The following is a 20,687-nucleotide window of genomic DNA, read 5'->3' as shown; positions in this document are numbered from 1 at the left end:
TACTGGGAAGAAAGTTAACCCTGTCCCAGCTGGAACCAGGACACCAGGACAGCTAGCCCAGCTGGCCAACGGGGTATTCCATACCATGTGACGTCGTGCTCAGTATATGAATGGTAGGCGTGTTCCAGGAAGTAGCGATTGCTACTTGGTTATCAGTCAGCGCGGGTGGTGAGCAATTGCATTGTGCATCACTCATTTTGTATATTCTATCATTATCATTATTATTATTATTATTATTATTATTATTATTTTCCCTCTTCTGTTCTATTAAACTGTCTTTATCTCAACCCACAAGTTTTCTCACTCTTACCCTTCCAATTCTCTCCGTGTCCCACTGCGGGGGGTGGGGGGAGTGAGCGAGCAGCTGCATGGTATTTGGCTGCCTGTGAGGTTAAACCACGACAGGCCTTTTTGGCGCCCAACGTGGGGCATGAAGGGTTGAGATAACGACACATCTGACCCGAACGGGTTAAAAAAATTTGTTATAAGCATTCATTATATCCGTTTAGTAGTCGCTGGCCACAATGTTGGTTTATTTGCTCTCACAGTTGTTGGATCTGTTCTGGGAGTTTTGGTCTGTAGCACCTTACTGGCTGTCTATACTGCTGATTATCAGTATTTATGTGGGGTTTATCACCTCGGGGAAATGGATTAAGGTCATTGCTTTGCTACACTGTGTAACACTGGCTTATGTTATGATAAAATTATTGGTCAGGAGCCTGTACTCAGCACTGCCGTCATTCCTGTTCTTTGGGAGCTATCTGTTGGAAACTATTAACAATTACACTTTTTACCCCTTCTCCTCGGAGAGCCAATTTACAGGGGAGACAGCTTCCTTCACCTTCCCCTTCTCCTCCAGGCTGATTACAATAGCTCTTGAGGATTTTGAATATCCTTGGGATGTTCAAACCAGCGTGTTCCTATTGCTATGTCTCCTGAATGTGTTTCAGGCCTTGTTTAAGGTTAAACAACTGTTTAAGAATACGCCCCAGAGATCTACCCCGAGGCTTTATAGTTATGAGTGGCAGGGTGTGTGGGATACTATGGGCAAGTGCCTAGGACAGTGGTCACCTCCAATGTTTTGTAGCTTCACCCCTGAACAAGTGCAGAATCCTGAAAAACTAGTAAAATATTTGGAAAACGTATGCTGTCACCCTGGCAATTCCAGAGAGACCCAGATTACTGCAACGTGCTGGGGCCTGGCCCATGCATGACGAGCCGTGTTCAACACAATTCAGAACCCTCAAGGGGGAGAGAAGGTCTCCGGATCTGATGACAAAACGACAGGCACTGCGGCTACTCCAACCCCCGCGACAAGCAATGCGGCTACTCCAACCCCCGCGACGGGCACTACAGCTACCCAAACCCAGTAACAGGTACTACAGCTGAACCAGAGGACCAAGCCTTGCTGGTATCCATCGCCCCTGTACAGAAGAAGAAATCTTGGAAGTGGAAGTCAGCTCATTTAGAAAAGGATGATGGAAAAGCAGGGCCATCACGAGGAGGGCAGGAGGAAGAGGAAGAACTCGTAAATGAGACGGAAACCACCCGATCGCTATCCCTGAATGAGTTGCGAGATATGCGGAAAGATTTCAGCCGTCGTCCAGGCAAGCACATTGTCACCTGGCTGCTAGGATGCTGGGATAATGGGGCCAGTAGCCTGGAATTAGAGGGGAAGGAAGCCAAACAGCTGGGATCCCTTGCTAGGGAAAGGGGCATTGACAAAGCAATTGGAAGAGGGACACAGGCCCTCAGTCTCTGGAGGCGACTGCTATCAGGCGTGAAGGAAAGGTATCCCTTCAAGGAAGATGTTATATATCGCCCAGGGAAATGGACCACTATGGAGAGAGATATCCAGTAACTGAGAGATTTAGCCCTGCTGGAGGTGGTTTATAGTGACCTGGACAATGACCAAACGCCCAAAGATCCAGATGAAGTCCAGTGCATGTGACCCATGTGGCAGAAATCTCTCGGAGGACCCTTCTGTTGTGGGGTTGCTGAGGGTTGAAGAACAACAGGTACCAATCGCTACCACAGCGGTGCACCGGCGGCAATATCGCACCAAACGAGACTCCCTGATTCCCATCCATAAGCTGATTCATCAACTGGAGAGCCAAGGAGTGATCAGCAAGACTCGCTCACCCTTTAACAGTCCCATGTGGCCAGTGAGAAAGTCTAATGGAGAATGGAGACTAACAGTAGACTATCGTGGCCTAAACGAAGTCACACCGCTCTTGAGTGCTGCCGTGCCGGACATGCTAGAACTCTAATACGAACTGGAATCAAAGGCAGCCAAGTGGTACGCCACAAATGATATCGCTAATGCGTTTTTCCCAATCCCTTTGGCAGCAGAGTGCAGGCCACAGTTTGCTTTCACTTGGAGGCGCATCCAGTACACCTGGAACCGACTGCCCCAGGGGTGGAAACACAGCCCTACCATTTGCCATGGACTGATCCACACCGCACTGGAACAGGGTGAGGCTCCAGAACACCTGCAATACATTGATGACATCATTGCATGGGGCAACACAGCAGAGGAAGTTTTTGAGAAAGGGGAGAGAATAGTCCAAATCCTTCTGAAGGCCGGTTTTGCCATAAAACAAACTACGGTCAAGGGACCTGCACAGGAGATCCAGTTTTTAGGAATAAAATGGCAAGATGGACGTCGTCAGATCCCAATGGATGTGATCAACAAAATAACAGCCATGTCCCCACCAACTAGCAAAAAGGAAACAAAAGCCTTCTTAGAAATTGTGGGCTTTTGGAGAATGCATATTCCAGATTACAGCCTGATTTTAAGCCCTCTCTATCAAGTGACCCGGAAGAAGAATGATTTCAAATGGGGCCCTGAGCAACAACAAGCTTTTGAACAAATTAAACGAGAGATAGTTCATGCAGTAGCCCTTCGGCCTCTCCGGGCAGGACAAGATGTAAAGAATGTGCTCTACACCGCAGCCGGGGAGAATGGCCCTACCTGGAGCCTCTGGCAGAAAGCACCAGGGGAGACTCGAGGTCGACCCTTAGGGTTCTGGAGTCGGGGATACAGAGGATCCGAGGCCCGCTACACTCCAACTGAGAAGGAGATATTGGCAGCATATGAAGGGATTCGAGCTGCTTCGGAAGTGGTTGGTACTGCAGCACAGCTCCTCCTGGCACCCCGACTGCCGGTGCTGGGCTGGATGTTCAAAGGGAGGGTCCCCCTCTACACATCATGCAACTGATGCTACGTGGAGTAAGTGGGTCGCACTGATCACACAACGGGCCCGAATAGGAAACCCCAGTCACCCAGGAATCTTGGAGGTGATCAGGGACTGGCCAGAAGGCAAAGATTTTGGAATATCCCCAGAGGAGGAGGTGACGCGTACTGAAGAGGCCCCACTGTATAACAAACTACCAGAAAATGAGAAGCAATATGCCCTGTTCACTGATGGGTCCTGTTGCCTTGTGGGAAAGCATCGGAGGTGGAAGGCTGCTGTATGGAGTCCTATACGCCAAGTCGCAGAAACTGCTGAAGGAGAAGGTGAGTCGAGCCAGTTTGCAGAGGTGAAAGCCATCCAGCTGGCCTTGGACATTGCCGAACGAGAAAAATGGCCAGTACTTTATCTCTATACTGACTCATGGATGGTGGCAAATGCCCTGTGGGGGTGGTTGCAGCAGTGGAAGCAGAACAACTGGCAGTGCAGAGGTAAACCCATCTGGGCCGCCGCGTTGTGGCAAGATATTGCTGCCTGGGTAGAGAACCTGGTTGTAAAAGTACGTCACATAGATGCTCACGTACCCAAGAGTCGGGCCACTGAAGAACACCAAAACAACCAGCAGGTGGACCAGGCTGCTAAGATCGAAGTAGCTCAGGTGGATCTGGACTGGCAACATAAGGGTGAATTATTTTAGCTTGGTGGGCCCATGACACCTCAGGCCATCAAGGAAGAGACGCAACATATATATGGGCTCGTGATCGAGGGGTGGACTTGACCACGGACGCTATCGCACAGGTTATCCATGAATGTGAAACATGCACTGCAATCAAGCAAGCCAAGCGAGTAAAGCCTCTCTGGTATGGAGGACGATGGTTGAAATATAAATATGGGGAGGCCTGGCAGACGGATTATATCACACTCCCACAAACCCACCAAGGCAAGCGCTATGTGCTCACCATGGTGGAAGCAACCACCGGATGGTTAGAAACATATCCCGTGCCCCATGCCACCACCCGGAACACCATCCTGGGCCTTGAAAAGCAAGTCCTATGGCGACATGGCACCCCAGAAAGAATTGAGTCAGACAACGGGACTCATTTCCGAAACACCCTCATAGACACATGGGCCAAAGAGCATGGCATTGAGTGGGTCTATCACATCCCCTACCATGCACCAGCCTCTGGGAAAATCGAAGGATACAATGGACTGCTAAAGACTACCCTGAGGGCAATGGGTGGTAGGACATTCAAGCATTAGGATACAAGACTACAGTGAGAACAATGGGTGGTGGGACATTGTCCTGGTTCCGGCTGGGACAGAGTTAACTTTCTTCCCAGTAGCTGTTGGGGGTGTGCTGTGTTTTGTTTTTGGTATGTGAGGAGCATTGATGGCCCATTGATGCTTTGGTTGTTGCTGGGTGGTGCTTGTACCGGGGACTTTTTTTTCTTTTCGGCCTCCCATGCCCTACCAAGTGCAGGGGAAGCTGTGGCGGGGGGAGCCTAGCCAGGATGGTTGACCCAGCTGGCCAATGGGGTATTCTATACCATGTGACATCATGCCCAGTATAAAAACCGGGGCGGGGGGGGGGCTCGCCCCATTCGTGACACGCAGTTGGCGGTCGGTGAGCAGTTGCATTGTGCATTGCCCCCTTTGTATATTCTGCTATTGTTGTTGTTGTTCTCACTGTTATTATTACTGTTCTACTTTGTTTTATTTCAATTATTAAACTGTTTTTATCTCAACCCGGGAGCTTTCCTACTTGTGCCCTCCCGATTCTTTCCCCCATCCCACCGGCTGCGTGGGGTTTATTTGCTGGCTGGGTTAAACCATGACAGATATTCAAGCATTGGGATACACGTTTAGCAAAGCCACCTGGCTAGTCAACACCAGGGGATCTTTCAATCGAGCTGGCCCTGTCAATCAAAATCCTTATGTACTCTAGATTGGGCAAGAGTCCCTCTCGTGCACATAAGAAATATGCTGGGCAAGACAGTCTGGATTACTCCTGCCTCTGGTAAGGGAAAACCCATTCGTGGGATTGCTTTTGCTCAAGGACGAATGCGAAAGGATGGGGAAGTCCCATGTGTACGTCAAAGGGATTTGATTTTGGGTGAAAATAGCCAATGAACTGAATTGTATGATGTTAATTGTTATATGATATTGTACATTTCTATGGTTGCTATCAACAGTATTGCAGTAAAAATCACCCAGATTAATGAAGAATGAACTCTGATGAAACCGAGCAAAGTGCAATGATGATAGAACTGGAGAAGCGCAGTGATAATCGAATCAGAACTGGCTTCAGGATGCAACAATCCAACACCACACACCATCTCTCCTGCCCTGAAAGACTGTTATGACAGATGGAGCCCTAAGTCATGGACTAAATGAACTCAATGGACATTTTAGAGGGATGGCCCATAGAATAAGGGAATGATATCTCTGTGCGTGTGTATATATATATATATAAAAAAAGACAAGAAAGGTGGTGGTGATTAATTGGAATGTATTGGAAAATGTGAGACCTGGGCACGACGTAAATGGTATAGAATAAGGGGTGGATACTGTCCTGGTTTCGGCTGGGATAGAGTTAAATTTCTTCCTAGTGCTGTGTTTTGGATTCAGTATGAGAAGAATGTTGATAACGCACTGATGTTTTTAGTTGTTGCTAAGTACCCTGCTAGTCAAGGACATTCAGCTTTAAAAAAAACCCAAAAAACAAAAAACAAAAAGAAAAACAAAACAAAAAACTACAAGTGTTGGGAGGGAGCATAGCCAGGACAGCTAGCTCAGCTGGTCAACGGGGTATTCCATACCATGTGACGTCATGCTCAGTATATGAATGGTAGGTGTGTTCCAGGAAGTAGCGATTGCTACTTGTTTATCAGTCAGCGTGGGTGGTGAGCAAATGTATTGTGCATCACTCATTTTGTATATTCTATAATCATTATTATTATTATTATTATTATTATTATTATTTTCCTTTTTCTGTTTTATTAAACTGTCTTTATCTCAACCCATGAGTTTTTCTCACTCTTACCCTTCTTATTCTCTCCCTGTCCCACTGTGGGGGGCGGGGGGAGTGAGCGAGCATCTGCATGGTATTTGGCTTCCTGCCAGGTTAAACCACGACACACCTTGTTGAAATTATAACTCTTTCCGTAAAGGGGCATATGACTGTATAATGTGGACAGAAAGCAGCATACAAGAAGGAACTAAGTTGCCGTCTAACACTTAAGATACTCAGCAGGAAAAGATTCTGGAACAGTGAGCACAACCCAGATTTAGTTATCAAACATTAGAACAAACCACCGTATAAGCTGCCACCACCCATATCTTTCCACACCTTACTTAAAACACTCAGCTTTGCTCAGCATTTTGATGGAGTACAGACATTTTGGATCTCAAGCAGATCCAGCCAAGGACAAATACGCTTGCATTCCATTATTAGCATCTACTCCTTTTTCCAGTATTTCAGCCTTACCTCATGATCTGGATTAGGAATATTCTCAAGAATCATTTTAGCTTTCTGGAAGTGTTTGCTAGTTGCCACGTAGAGATCTGATGACTGAGGAGGGGGGCTGTACTTATTTAAATCAGACATTTCCTAGCATGTTACAAAAATATAAAAAGTCTTTATTAAAATTAATTGCCAACAAATTGTATTTTTATCACCTTAAATTGAAAACAAATTACTGTATTCAAGAAAAAAGTTATGTCAACTACTTTAAGAATAAATAGTATAGTTAAAAATATTTATTGAAAATTGTAAATATCAAGCTACAATACACCATTTAATGATTATTTTATAGCTCCACAAAATGCAATGAACTTCTCATACTCTGGATCCTGTTCTGAACAACTTGCCATTTATTTGCTCTAATAATGCCATGCAGTAAGGAGTGAAACTATAGGTAAGAAGAAAGCAGGGGGAAAAAAAATATGATATTGTATAATTACTCAATGCACATTTATAGCAAGCAATATACTGAACACTTTTCAAAACTTCATTTTATATAATTTTGATACTTGGGGGTTTTTTTTGGTGGGGTTTTTTGTTTGTTTGTTTTTTAAATAATATCAGAGATGAAATAACTTCAGTGACAGGGAAGAAGCAAGGATAGTCTAATTTCTACTATAACTGTTCATGACACTAAATGAGGGGGAGCATTTGACATACAAAATAGTACAGCTTCAGTCCAGAGAGACCTTCAGAAACTTAAAGATTGGCCACCAGAAATCCAAGTTCAACAAGGAAATGTCCAAATTTCTGCACCTGAGGCAGAATAAACCCCACATATCAATAGAGGTTGGTAACTGACTGGCTGAGCAGTAGAGTTAACAGTGAACACTAAGTTGAATACAAGCCAACAGAGTGCTCTTATTACAAATCAGTCAAACCTCATACAGGACTACATGAGCACGAGTTTTGCCAGCAGATTGAGAGGTTATTGTTCCCCTGTACTTGGTACTTGTGCTGTAACTGAAATACTGCATCCAGTTTCGGGTCCCCTCGGTTCAAGAAGGGTGTTGAGAAATTGGAGAGCTATGGAGATGGCTAGAGGCCTAGAGCACATGACCCATGAGGAGAGTTTAACGGACCTGGACTTGGTTAGTTTGAGAAGGATGCTAACAGGTAATCTAATAGCAGCCTATAACTACTTGAAAGGCAGTTACAAAGTTGTCAGAAGACAAAAACTTCTTGATGGTGGCAGATAATATAACTAGTGGGAAATGGCCACAAATTGTGGATTGGGAGATTCAGGCTGGACACTAGGAGAAAGGGAGAACAGTGCAGCACTGAATGAGGTTATGCAAAGAGTAACCAGATCAAAAAAAGTAAATGAATAAGGTTATCCAAAGAGGTTGGAGAACCTCCATCCTTAGAGATTTTCAGACATGGCTAGACAAAGCCACAGCTGACCTGATCTGTAATGCTACTTCAAGGAAGAGACTGGATGAGATAACCCTCCACAGGTCCCTTCCGACCAACACTTCTGTGATATAACACTCAAAGTTACTTTTGTATTTATTTCATTTTCCTGTTTGCTTGCTGCACTAATAAAAACATTCTGCTACATACACCACAACCAAAGAGTCTGTCAATGGACTTTATTTTCATGCAAACCAACACAAGTATCTCAAACTGCCACAGCAGTCCAACTTTTAAACATAAGAGTCTAATTTTCATAAGAATTCAAAGCAATATATTTTCCTGATGATATACAAACATGCAACTAAAGCTAGAAGTCCTTGCCATGATGACTTACGCCTTAATATGAACTTGGAAATGTTAAAAGGTCCTTTTTACAACGACAACAATGTCTAAAACAGGTGGAATATGATTATTTTTTTATAAAAGCATGAATGTCATCTTGTTTTGACTACTCACTTTAAACTGCAAGTACTGCACTGGGGGTGGCGTGATAACACTGTTGAATGGAGCAAACCTGTGCTCGTATCGAACTTGTTCACTGTCTAGTTCAAACTTAGGTTTTCTTACTTTGCTATCCATGTCAAATGTGATCATTGTCTAAAGAGGAGAAGAGAGGAAAAGAGAATATAATGAAAAAAAACTTAGCTTTACGTCATGTTTTGCTGTATGCAAGATGAAAGTCATGATTTAGCTATAACGGGGGAGTAGAGAGTTTACCACAAACTTAAACTTCGTTTCCACCCCCAATAAAAACAAGAGGGCATGCAATGTACACTTGATTCCTATTAAAAAATTTGAAGTCATTGTTGAGTTCAGCAAGCACAAATAAATTACCTTGTACATCCCAGCAAACATATTTTGGTACACTTGGCTCACAGTGATCTCCCTACTGAGAGGGCGAACTGCAAATTTCACATAAAAAGATTTTTTTGTTTTATTTAACATAAATGCACATAACTACAGATAAAAACATTGCTTTCTTTTTTTTTTTTTTCAGAAAGTGATTTAGTTATAAAATATCACCAGAATTCAGGAAAGAAAACTGAAGCATAAAAAGGCATGGACATGCATGTCTGCTCACCCGAGTCCCTATTAAGCACAATATCTCAAAACATACTTAATAACAATTACATGAACACCACAATCTTCAATGAAATAGACTGGTCCAGACAGTCAAGAGTATTAACATAGAATCATAGAATAGTTTGGATTGGAAGGGACCTTTAAAGGTCATCTAGTCCAACCCCCCTGCCATGGGAAGGGACATCTTCCACTAGATCAGGTTGCTCAGAGCCCCGTCCAACCTGACCTTGAATGTTCCCAGGGATGGGGCATCTACCACCTCTCTGGGCAACCCGTTCCAGTGTTTCACCACCCTCATTGTAAAAAATTTCTTCCTTATATCTAGTCTGAATCTACCCTCTTTTAGTTTAAAACCATTCCCCCTTGTCCTGTCGCAACAGGCCCTGCTAAAAAGTCTGTCCCCATCTTTCTTAGAAGCCCCCTTTAAGTACTGATAGGCTGCAATAAGGTCTCCCCGAAGCCTTCTCTTCTCCAGGCTGAATAACCCCAACTCTCTCAGCCTTTCTTCATAGGAGAGGCGTTCCATCCCCCTGATCTTTTTTGTGGCCCTCCTCTGGACCCACTCCAACAGGTCCATGTCTGTCTTGTGCTGAGGGCTCCAGAGTTGGATGCAGTACTCCAGGTGGGGTCTCACCAGAGCAGAGTAGAGGGGCAGAATCACCTCCCTCCACCTGCTGGCCTTGCTTCTTTCGATGCAGCCCAGGATACGGTTGGCCTTCTGAGCTACGAGCGCACATTGTCGGCTCATGTCCAGCTTTTCATCCACCAGTACCCCCAAGTCCTTCTGGGCAGGGCTGCTCTCAATCCCTTCATCCCCCAGCCTGTATTGATACCGGGGGTTGCCCTGACCCAGGTGCAGGACCCTCCACTTGGCCTTGTTGAACCTCATGAGGTTCACATGGGCCCACTTCTCGAGCTTGCCCAGGTCCCTCTGGATGGCATCCCATCCCTCAGGTGTGTCAACCACACCACTCAGCTTGGTGTCCTCTGCAAACTTGCTGAGGGTGTGCTCGATCCCACTATGTCACTGATGAAGGTATTAAACAGTACTGGTCCCAATACAGACCCCTGTGGGACACCACTTGTCACTGATCTCCATCTGGACATTGAGCCATGGAACATGTCACTATACAACACTAAGCAATAATCTTAAGTTTAGAACTTTTAGGTGAGAAGCCCATTTGCTTAATTCAGCATGTTTGTGGTTTTTATTTTGGGGGGTGGTGGGGGGGGGGGAGGTTTTGTTTGTTTGGTTTTTTAAAAAACAAACATTTAAGACTAGAAGGTTAAAGCATTATAACAAGGAAGATTTTTATCCTAATATTCCTTTAAGCTCCCCTTTATCTTCCAGTGTTTAATTAGTGCCAAAATGCCCCCACATTTGGCACCTTTTTAAGATAAGTATAGAATATGGTAGTAATTTTCTGAATTTTTAGAGAGAATTTAGTTGAAATGATCTAGAGCTGTACATATCTAATTGTTTATTCCCCTTGAAAAGACGACAAAGATAAACACACAAAAAAGAAGGAATAGCAAAGTAGTACAGCTTCTGCACGCAGTTCATTTGTTTGCAATGTTAATGCTAAGGTAACATTGACATATCACAGTCTTAGCAGCCTCTTCGGCATGGCAAATTTGTATCAAATGCAATTTAAACATTGGTTTTGGCAGTCTTTTTGGTCGCAGCTTTACAGCTCTGACCACAGAGCTGATCTGCAATGATGCAGGAAGGGAAATTCTAATTTTGTCTCATACATATACACCAAAGAAGGTGTGAGATAACTAAAAGGAGGCTTTTGCACAATAGTACTACCACTGAATTGGAAGGGAGCAATTCACCATTGTAAGATTAAGAAACATGCTTAAACACCTTCTGAAGCCAAAGAGAAATTACAGAAATATGCTGAAATTTTAATCTTTGGATCTAACTACAGTCAGACAAACCATGCTTCCACAGGAATTCCAGACTATAAATAGCAGTATTTTTCAGAGGCAATTGCTCTGTGCCTGTTAATTACATCTCACAGCATCCAACAATACAACTGGTGGAGCTGTGAACATAAATGAGTTTGGGGGTTTTTGAAAGACCTATTTTAAAACAAAAAACAAAAAAAACCCCAACACACACAAAAAGAGGGAAAATTCTTATGCAGAGGCTAAGACTTCTTTAGTTGAAATGTTTTACTTCCAGTCTATGTAAACTTTAGGACATTTTTCCGACCCACACCAGTGTTGACTCCATTTACTTTGAAAAATTAGTTCTTAATTCTGCACAGCTGCATGGCAGAGAAGTCTGAGTTACACTCCACACCTCAGATACCTTTTTTCTTTTTCTTTGCTTTCTTACTACTATGGCCTTTCTGTTGTTCCTCCATTATTCTTTCTTCTGCCTTTTGAGAGCTGTCAGCATGGCTCAGTGTTGACATCAACCAGGCATAGAGAAACTCTGATAGATACCTATGGTAGAAACAGTACACAGCTGTTACAGAGCAAAACTTATTCATAATGCACACATCCTCACTCAGTGCAAGTTTTTACTCAAAGAGCTAATGATAAGGGGCAACTTTTAGGGCATTTGAATCTCTCTTTTTGAAGAACATGGATGGCTGAAATCACAGAACGGTTAAGGTTGGAAGGGACCTCTGGAGGTCATTTGGTCCAACCCTCCTGCTCAAGCAGAGCCACCTAGAGCCAGTTGCCCAGGACTATGTTCAGATGGCTTTTGAATATCTCCAAGGAGGGACACTCCACAACCTCTCTGGGCAACCTGCTCCAGTGTTTGACCACACTCACAGTAAAAATGTCTTTCCTTATGTTCAGACGGAACCACCTGTGTTTCACTTTGTCCCCATTGACTCTGGTCCTGTCACTGGGCACCACTGAAATGAGCCTGGCTCCGTCCTCTTTGCACCCTCCCTTCAGGTATTTATACACATCGATGAGATCCCCCCTAAGCCTTCTCTTCTTCAGACTAAACAGCCTCAGCTCTCTCAGCCTTTCCTCATAGAAGAGATGCTCCAGTCCCTTCATCATCTTTGTGGCCCTTCACTGGACTCTCTCCAGTATGTCCAGGTCTCTCTTGTACTGAGGAGCTCAGAACTGGACGTAGTACTCCAGGTGTGGCCTCACCAGTGCTGAGGAGAGGGGAAGGATCACCTCCCTCAACCTGCTGGCAATGCTTTGCCTAATGCAGCCCAGGATACCGTTAGCCGCCTTTGCCACAAGGGCACATCGCTGGCTCATGTTCAACCTGGTGTCCACCAGCCCCTCCAGGTCCTTTTCTGCCAGGCTGCTTTCCAGCTGGGTGGCCCCCAGCATGTACTGGTGCATGGGATTGTTCCTCCCCAGGTATGCAGGACTTTGCACTTCCCCTTTGTTGAACTGCAGCCATTTCTCCAGACTGTTGAGGTCCCTTTGGATGGCAGCACAACCCTCTGGTGTATCAGCCACTCCTCCCAGTTTTGAGTCATCAGCTAACTAGCTGGGGGTACACTCTGCCCCATCATCCAGATCATTAATGAAGATGTTAAACAGGACTGGACCCAGTATTGACCCCTGTGTTACCCACCACTAGTTACTGGCCTCCAACTAGACTTTGTGCCACAGATCACCACCCTCTAGGCCCTGCCATTCAGCCACTTTTCAGTCCACCTCACTGTCTGCTCATCCAGCCTATACATTAACCAATTATCCAATTATTCCCCATTCCATGGATTATTTTTGTTTGGTTGGTTTGGTTTTTTGTGTTGTTGTGGGTGTTTGTTTGTTTGTTTGTTTTAAAAAAGACTCCATACACATTCAACCCTAGACAGCAAGGTATGTGTCCTGGTTTCAGCTGGGATGGAGTTGATTTTCTTCCTATTAACTGGTATAGTGCTGTGTTTTGGATGTAGTATGAGAATAATGTTGATAACACACTGATGCTTTAGTTGTTGCTAAGTAATGTTTACGCTAGTCAAGGACTTTTCATCTTCCCGTGCCCTGCCAGATGTGCAGGGGGCTGGGATGGAGCATGGCCAGGACGGCTGGCCCAGCTGGCCAATGGGCTATTCCATACCAGATGATGTCATGCTCAGCATATAAGGCTGGGGGAAGAAGAAGGAGGGGGGGACGTTCGGTGTGATGGCGTTTGTCTTCCCAAGTAACCGTTACGTGTGATGGAGCCCTGCTTTCCTGGAGATGGCTGAGCACCTGCCTGCCGATGGGAAGCAGTGAATGAATTCCTTGTTTTGCTTTGCTTGTGTGCGCAGCTTTTGCTTTCCCTATTAAACTGTCTTTATCTCAACCCACGAGTTTTCTCACTTTTACCCTTCCGATTGTCTTCCCCATCCCACCGGGGGGGGAGTAAGTGAGCGGCTGTGTGGTGCTTAGTTGCTGGCTGGGGTTAAACCACGACAGTCCTTTTTGGTGCCCAACGTGGGGCTTGAAGGGTTCAAGGTAACGACAGGTTTGATTGGAATGTGCTAGACCGAATTTATAGCTGTTATTGCTGTTTAGCTATTAATTCGCAGGCTCCTGTGCTTGCCATGGGGCTTGCTTGCCTTACTGTATATTAGAGTCTTGTGCTCGTTAGTTGCTGCTTTTTGCTTTCGCTGCTTGCTGTACTGCTGTACTGCTTATCACCTTACACTGCTGTGCCTGGGAACGTTTTAATAACAGCAATGGCGATGTGCCTGGGCTGGCAGATGGCCAGGGCATCGCTGCTGTTTCTGTGCTGCTGTACTGGACAGGCTGGAACTCCGGTGTGAACTTGAGTCAAAGGGACTGTGACCTGTGGATGAGTCCACGTGGGAGCAGGACACCCTGAAGCATCTGTGGCCGTGGATAAGCCCATGCCCAAGCAGGTACAGCTCGAAGTGTCTGTGGCCGTGATTATGTCCGTGCGGCAGCAGGTATACCTCTGAAGGGATTGTGGCCTAAGGATAAGTCCACGCTGGAGAAGGTACACCTTGAAGCATCTGTGGCTGTGGATGAGTCCATGCTGCAGCAGGTGCACCTTGAAGTGTCAGTGGCTGTGCATGAGGTCATGCTGGAGCACCTCAAAGCGTGTGGACATGGATGAGCCCTCGACAGAGCAGGTACACCCCTGGAGGGATTGCAGCCATGGGTACGGCCATGTTGGAGCAGGTTTACTTCTGAAGGGACTGTGGCCCATGGAGAAGGCCACGCTGGAGCCAGTGCACCTCGAAGCGACTGTGGCTGTGGATAAGCCTGTGCCACAGCAGGTATACCCCTGGAGAGACTGTGGCTCATAGGTAAGGCTCCACTTGGAGCAGGTACACCCCTAAGGGACTGCAGTCTGTGGATAAGTCCAAGCCGGAGCAGGGGCAAGGGGAGGAGTTCATTGCAACGTTAAGCCCTATGGTCTGGTCCAAAGGGACCAGGGGTGGAGATTGTAATGGAAATACCTTTAAATTGTTGTAACCCATGATTTGAGTTGCATGTTATAAGAATTACTATAGCAGGAACCACCTGAACCAATGGAGGACAAGCCTCACAAGCAGCAGTGCAAGTGCAGCAGTGACCCGACCTGAGCCGGCTTTGGTGCCCAATAACTCCACGCAACACACCACCTCTCCTGACCTCAGTGACCACCGTAACAGACGGAACCCTAAGTCATGGACTAAATGAATGCAGTGGACATTTTGTGGACATTTATGGATATTTTATGGACATTTCACAGGGGTGGTCCATAGACTAAGGGGATGATATCTGTGTATTATATCAAAGGATGGGAAGGGGGGTGGTGGGTAATGAGAATGTATTGCATAGTGTGGGACCTGAGCATGACGTAAATGGTATGGAATAAGGGGTGGATGCTGTCCTGGTTTCAGCTGGGATAGAGTTAATTTTCTTCCTAGTAGTTGGTGTAGTGCTGTGTTTTGGATTTAGTATGAGAAGAATGTTGATAACACACTGATGTTTTCAGTTGTTGCTAAGTACCCTCCTAGTCCAAGGACAGCTCCCATGCTCTGCCAGGTGCACAAGAAGCTGGGAGGGAGCATAGCCAGGACAGCTAACCCAACTGGCCAACGGGGTATTCCATACCATATGACGTCATGCTCAGCATATAAGGCTGGGCGAAGAAGGAGGAAGGGGGGGATGTTTGGAGTGATGGCGTTTGTCTTCCCAAGTAACCGTTACGCGTGATGGAGCCCTGCTTTCCTGGAGATGGCTGAGCACCTGCCTGCCAATGGGAAGTAGTGAATGAATTCCTTGTTTTGCTTTGCTTGTGCACGCAGCTTTTGCTTTCCCTATTAAACTGTCTTTATCTCAACCCACGAGTTTTCTCACTTTTACCCTTCCGATTCTCTCCCCCATCCCACTGCGGGGCAGTGAGCGAGTGGCTGTGTGGTGCTCAGTTGCCAGCTGGGGTTAAACTATGACAGTATGCAAGCTTTTTACTTTTTCAAAACCCATAATAGGATCAAATTTTTCTAGAATTCCTCCTCCCCCTCCCAAGCAAAACAAGCATTCTTTTAAAGAGGTACTATCTTAATTCTATTTTTCTAGTTTTGTTATGAGTTACTGTTTAGGGAAACAAGGTTAATATTGATCTATTTTAATCATTATTAAACCATGAATTATCACATCAAAGTGCCAAGCCCACAGGAACATTAAATCTTTAAGAACTGCATGTGGATCCAAGAGAAAAATTTAAGAATTCTTTAAGAGAGATTTCCTACTGAGTGTCAGTAGGTCCTGCAATAAATATCTAGCCTGACTTCAAATTAAAAGGAAAGGGAATAAGGAAGTGGAAAAATTGCATATCTGAAGCACATTAAGAAATAATGCTTCATAAACAGTCATAATTCAGGAAAAAGTTACTGAGAAATAATGATGTAAGTTTCATTTGCAGATTTCCTCTTTTTTTTTCTTCACTCAGGAAGGAGATAAAAACATTTGAGAAGACAGTTCTGATTAAGAGTGATTTTAATAAAATGTGGGGGAATATGGACATGTAAAAATAGTATATTATTTATAAATATTGCCATCTTCTAGCAATTATCTAGAATATTATTTTTCCCACTCAGTGTTTAATCCACTGATGAAACAATGTAGAAACATTATTTGAAGCACAGTGAAATTAAGCTTTCGGTACATAAGGAAAAAAGATTCGCTGAAATTCAAGTCTTTTAAGCTGGTCTAATCTTTCAAATACAATTGATGACAGCTTACCTCGTAGTTTATTAGTAGCTTCATAAAAAGAAAACAAGGTACAGAAGCACTTTAACATAGAAAAATTCAACACTGATTTTTTAAATGCTGAATTAAAAGCGAACCATCTAACGTTATTTCTCTTTTGGACCAAGCCATCTATTATGAAAAATAAAGTGGAAAAGAATGTATTTTGACTAAATAATGTGTTGAGCAAGTTTGAGATTAGAAATAAGTAGTTGCAGTCTCTCTTCTAAATATTTGCAACTAGAGCTCCGTGGGAACACCCCTTCCCCAATAGCTTTCAATAAAACATCCTCTTACCAATATATGTAGTAATATTCATGCATACTGTAAAGTTCCAACTCAAAGCCACTCAGAAGATACTGTATCATAATACGAAGGTTATTATAAAGGACCCTGGTGCCCAAGCAAGCCAAATGTTGCCTTTGTGGTTCATGCTTCAGTAACATACTATGAAGTGCTGCATCTACTTTCTCTGCCTACAAAAAAAAAAAAAGAGCAAAATCAACTATTCAGTAACAGACAGGAAAGAACATATAGCTGAGACAGCATTCAAGTTCTGCCAGAAATAAAATCTGACACAATTTGTATTCTATTTCTGTTAAGTAAACCCATGCTCCAGATTAAAAAAGACAAAATTATTTTTTTCCAGATATTGTCACCCTTTCTAGCCTAGAACTGTCACAACACTGAATCAATTACTACAGGTTATTCATATGACTAGAAATCAATTCAGCTGAACAAATATTCTATACAGTAATACAGGAAGATAATTTTATTGACCAGCAATAGCGTTAGTTTTATTGAAATCTTTCATTTTAAGAAGTATTGTCCGATAGCAGTCACGCGAGTACTGGAAACCTCAAAAACCCTAACAAGATGTTATACATTTTGCTACAGCAGCAATGTATAACCTTTTTTCCATTGCACATAGATTAAAAAAAAAAATTACAAGCTTGGTAAAACAAGAATCATACTGTGGCCCACCAGAGAAGCTAAAGTATTGGTAAGACCTATTCAGTCTCAAAAAGTAACTGTATGGAAGATATGAAGTCTCCCACAGTTGGAATATTGTCAATAGTCCTGAACACATCATCCATAAAACCTGTTACGAGGGGGATGAGTCGTCTGTGTCATGTGTGTGTTCCCCCCACCCCCAACCCCTCACAGTGTGTCTCAGCTACAGCACTGCAACAAACTCTCAACCAAACCTGGAGCACACAAAACCAACACCCTCCTCCACACACCCAAGTTCCTCTAATGTTCTACTTATCATGCACAACTTGGAAAGTATTTTCTTATTTCATACCCTTACTGCCAGAGAAATACATTTCCAGCAAGTGGAAATGTACCTTTCTCCCTGCTCTTTCAACACCTATTCCAGAGCAATGTTCAAAACCAGTTGGAGCACATATTTAAGAGCTACTTACTTTACAATATAAATTGCTAAATGTTATTCTGAGTTTTTACAAGTGTTTTGTAAAGAAGGCTCATTCACCTCTCTGCTTACATTATACAGATTGACAGTTACAAGAAGGACAGTGCAAGGAATGGAATTAGCATTGGATTACAGACACCACAGAGGACTCTCAGTCTACTTACTCAACAAAATTAATCTAAAAATGCAATAGCTCAATAGATGTAACAAGAAGTCCTTGGATGCATCCTATAGACTCCCTGGTCAGAATTTTAGGAATCCTTACCCTAAAGATTTTAGGGAAGACAAACAGAGGAGTTGCTTCATTCATCTAGAACCTAATACTATGTGCTCCACTATGGTAAGAAAATATAATGGACAAAGGGTTTGCTGGACTCCTGCCTAGGTGTCGTGGTTTAATCCCAGCCAGCAAATAAACCCCACACAGCCGCTTACTCACCCCCACCCTCCGGTGGGATGGGGGAGAGAATCGGGAGGGCACAAGTAGGAAAGCTCCCGGGTTGAGATAAAAACAGTTTAATAATTGAAATAAAACAAAGTAGAACAGTAATAATAACAATGATAACAACAACAACAATAGCAGAATATACAAAGGGGGCAATGCACAATGCAACTGCTCAACGACCGCCAACTGCGTGTCACGAATGGGGCGAGCCCCCCCCCCCGCCCCGGTTTTTATACTGGGCATGATGTCACATGGTATAGAATACCCCATTGGCCAGCTGGGTCAACCATCCTGGCTAGGCTCCCCCCGCCACAGCTTCCCCTGCACTTGGTAGGGCATGGGAGGCCGAAAAGAAAAAAAAGTCCCCGGTACAAGCACCATCCAGCAACAACCAAAGCATCAATGGGCCATCAATGCTCCTCACATACCAAAAACAAAACACAGCACACCCCCAACAGCTACTGGGAAGAAAGTTAACTCTGTCCCAGCCGGAACCAGGACAATGTCCCACCACCCATTGTTCTCACTGTAGTCTTTAGCAGTCCGTTGTATCGTTCGATTTTCCCAGAGGCTGGTGCATGGTAGGGGATGTGATAGATCCACTCAATGCCATGCTCTTTGGCCCATGTGTCTATGAGGGTGTTTCGGAAATGAGTCCCGTTGTCTGACTCAATTCTTTCTGGGGTGCCATGTCACCATAGGACTTGCTTTTCAAGGCCCAGGATGGTGTTCCAGGTGGTGGCATGGGGCATGGGATATGTTTCTAACCATCCGGTGGTTGCTTCCACCATGGTGAGCACATAGCGCTTGCCTTGGTGGGTTTGTGGGAGTGTGATATAATCCGTCTGCCAGGCCTCCCCATATTTATATTTCAACCATCGTCCTCCATACCAGAGAGGCTTTACTCGCTTGGCTTGCTTGATTGCAGCGCACGTTTCACATTCATGGATAACCTGTGCGATAGCGTCCATGGTCAAGTCCACCCCTCGATCACGAGCCCATCTATATGTTGCATCTCTTCCTTGATGACCTGAGGTGTAATGGGCCCACCATGCTATAAATAATTCACCCTTATGTTGCCAGTCCAGATCCACCTGAGCCACGTCAATCTTAGCAGCCTGGTCCACCTGCTGGTTGTTTTGATGTTCTTCAGTGGCCCGACTCTTGGGTACGTGAGCATCTACGTGACGTACTTTTACAACCGGGTTCTCTACCCGGGCAGCAATATCTTGCCACAGTGCGGCAGCCCAGATAGGTTTACCTCTGCGCTGCCAGTTGTTCTGCTTCCATTGCTGCAACCACCCCCACAGGGCATTTGCCACCATCCATGAGTCAGTATAGAGATAGAGCACTGGCCATTTTTCTCGTTCAGCAATGTCCAAGGCCAGCTGGATGGCTTTCACCTCTGCAAACTGGCTCGATTCACCTTCTCCTTCAGCAGTTTCTGCAACTTGGTGTTTAGGTCTCCATACAGCAGCCTTCAACGTCCGATGCTTTCCCACAAGGCGACAGGACCCATCAGTGAACAGGGCATATTGCTTCTCATTTTCTGGTAGTTTATTATACAGTGGGACCTCTTCAGTACGCGTCACCTCCTCCTCTGGGGATATTCCGAAATCTTTGCCTTCGTGATCACTTCCAAGATTCCTGGGCGACTGGGGTTTCCTATTCGGGCCCGTTGTGTGATCAGCGCGACCCACTTACTCCACGTAGCATCGGTTGCATGATGTGTAGAGGGGACCCTCCCTTTGAACATCCAGCCCAGCACCGGCAGTCGGGGTGCCAGGCGGAGCTGTGCTTCAGTACCAACCTCTTCCGAAACAGCTTGAACCCCTTCATATGCTTCATATGCTGCCAATATCTCCTTCTCAGTTGGAGTGTAGCGGGCCTCGGATCCTCTGTATCCCTGACTCCAAAACCCTAAGGGTCGACCTCGAGTCTCCCCTGGTGCTCTCTGCCAGAGGCTCCAGGTAGGGCCATTCTCCCCAGCTGCGGTGTAGAGCACATTCTTTACATCTTGTCCTGCCCGGACTGGCCCAAGGGCTACTGCATGAACTATCTCCTGTTTAATTTGTTCAAAGGCTTGTTGTTGGTCAGGGCCCCATTTGAAGTCGTTCTTCTTCTGGGTCACTTGATAGAGAAGGATTACAATCAGGCTGTAATCTGGAATATGCATTCTCCAAAAGCCCACAATGCCTGAGAAAGCTTGTGTTTCCCTTTTGCTAGCTGGTGGGGACATGGCTGTTATTTTGTTGATCACATCCATTGGGATCTGACGACGTCCATCTTGCCATTTTACTCCTAAAAACTGGATCTCCTGTGCAGGTCCCTTGACCTTACTTTGGTTTATTGCAAAGCCGGCCTTCAGAAGGATTTGGACTATTCTCTCCCCTTTCTCAAAAACTT

At 44.9% G+C, this 20,687-nt stretch overlaps 1 protein-coding gene across 1 annotated transcript in view; it reads right to left on the bottom strand.

The window, feature by feature from the left end:
• The window catches only part of LOC142074953 (N-alpha-acetyltransferase 35, NatC auxiliary subunit-like), a 42,397-nt gene that overhangs the window by 9,160 nt on the left and 12,550 nt on the right, over positions 1 to 20,687 (bottom strand). Inside the window, exons 7-12 of the mRNA XM_075135964.1 lie at positions 17,460 to 17,503; positions 16,699 to 16,877; positions 11,537 to 11,673; positions 8,968 to 9,035; positions 8,590 to 8,730; positions 6,682 to 6,804 (exon numbers count right to left, since the gene is read on the bottom strand). Of these exons, the coding sequence (XP_074992065.1) occupies positions 6,682 to 6,804; positions 8,590 to 8,730; positions 8,968 to 9,035; positions 11,537 to 11,673; positions 16,699 to 16,877; positions 17,460 to 17,503 (692 nt within the window). The remainder of the gene's footprint in view (positions 1 to 6,681; positions 6,805 to 8,589; positions 8,731 to 8,967; positions 9,036 to 11,536; positions 11,674 to 16,698; positions 16,878 to 17,459; positions 17,504 to 20,687) is intronic.

Source organism: Calonectris borealis, chromosome W, assembly GCF_964195595.1.
Source record: "Calonectris borealis chromosome W, bCalBor7.hap1.2, whole genome shotgun sequence".
In the NCBI taxonomy this organism is placed as follows: domain Eukaryota; kingdom Metazoa; phylum Chordata; class Aves; order Procellariiformes; family Procellariidae; genus Calonectris; species Calonectris borealis.
The sequence above is the reverse complement of the archived record's forward strand: the minus strand, read 5'-3'. Positions and strand labels throughout refer to the sequence as shown.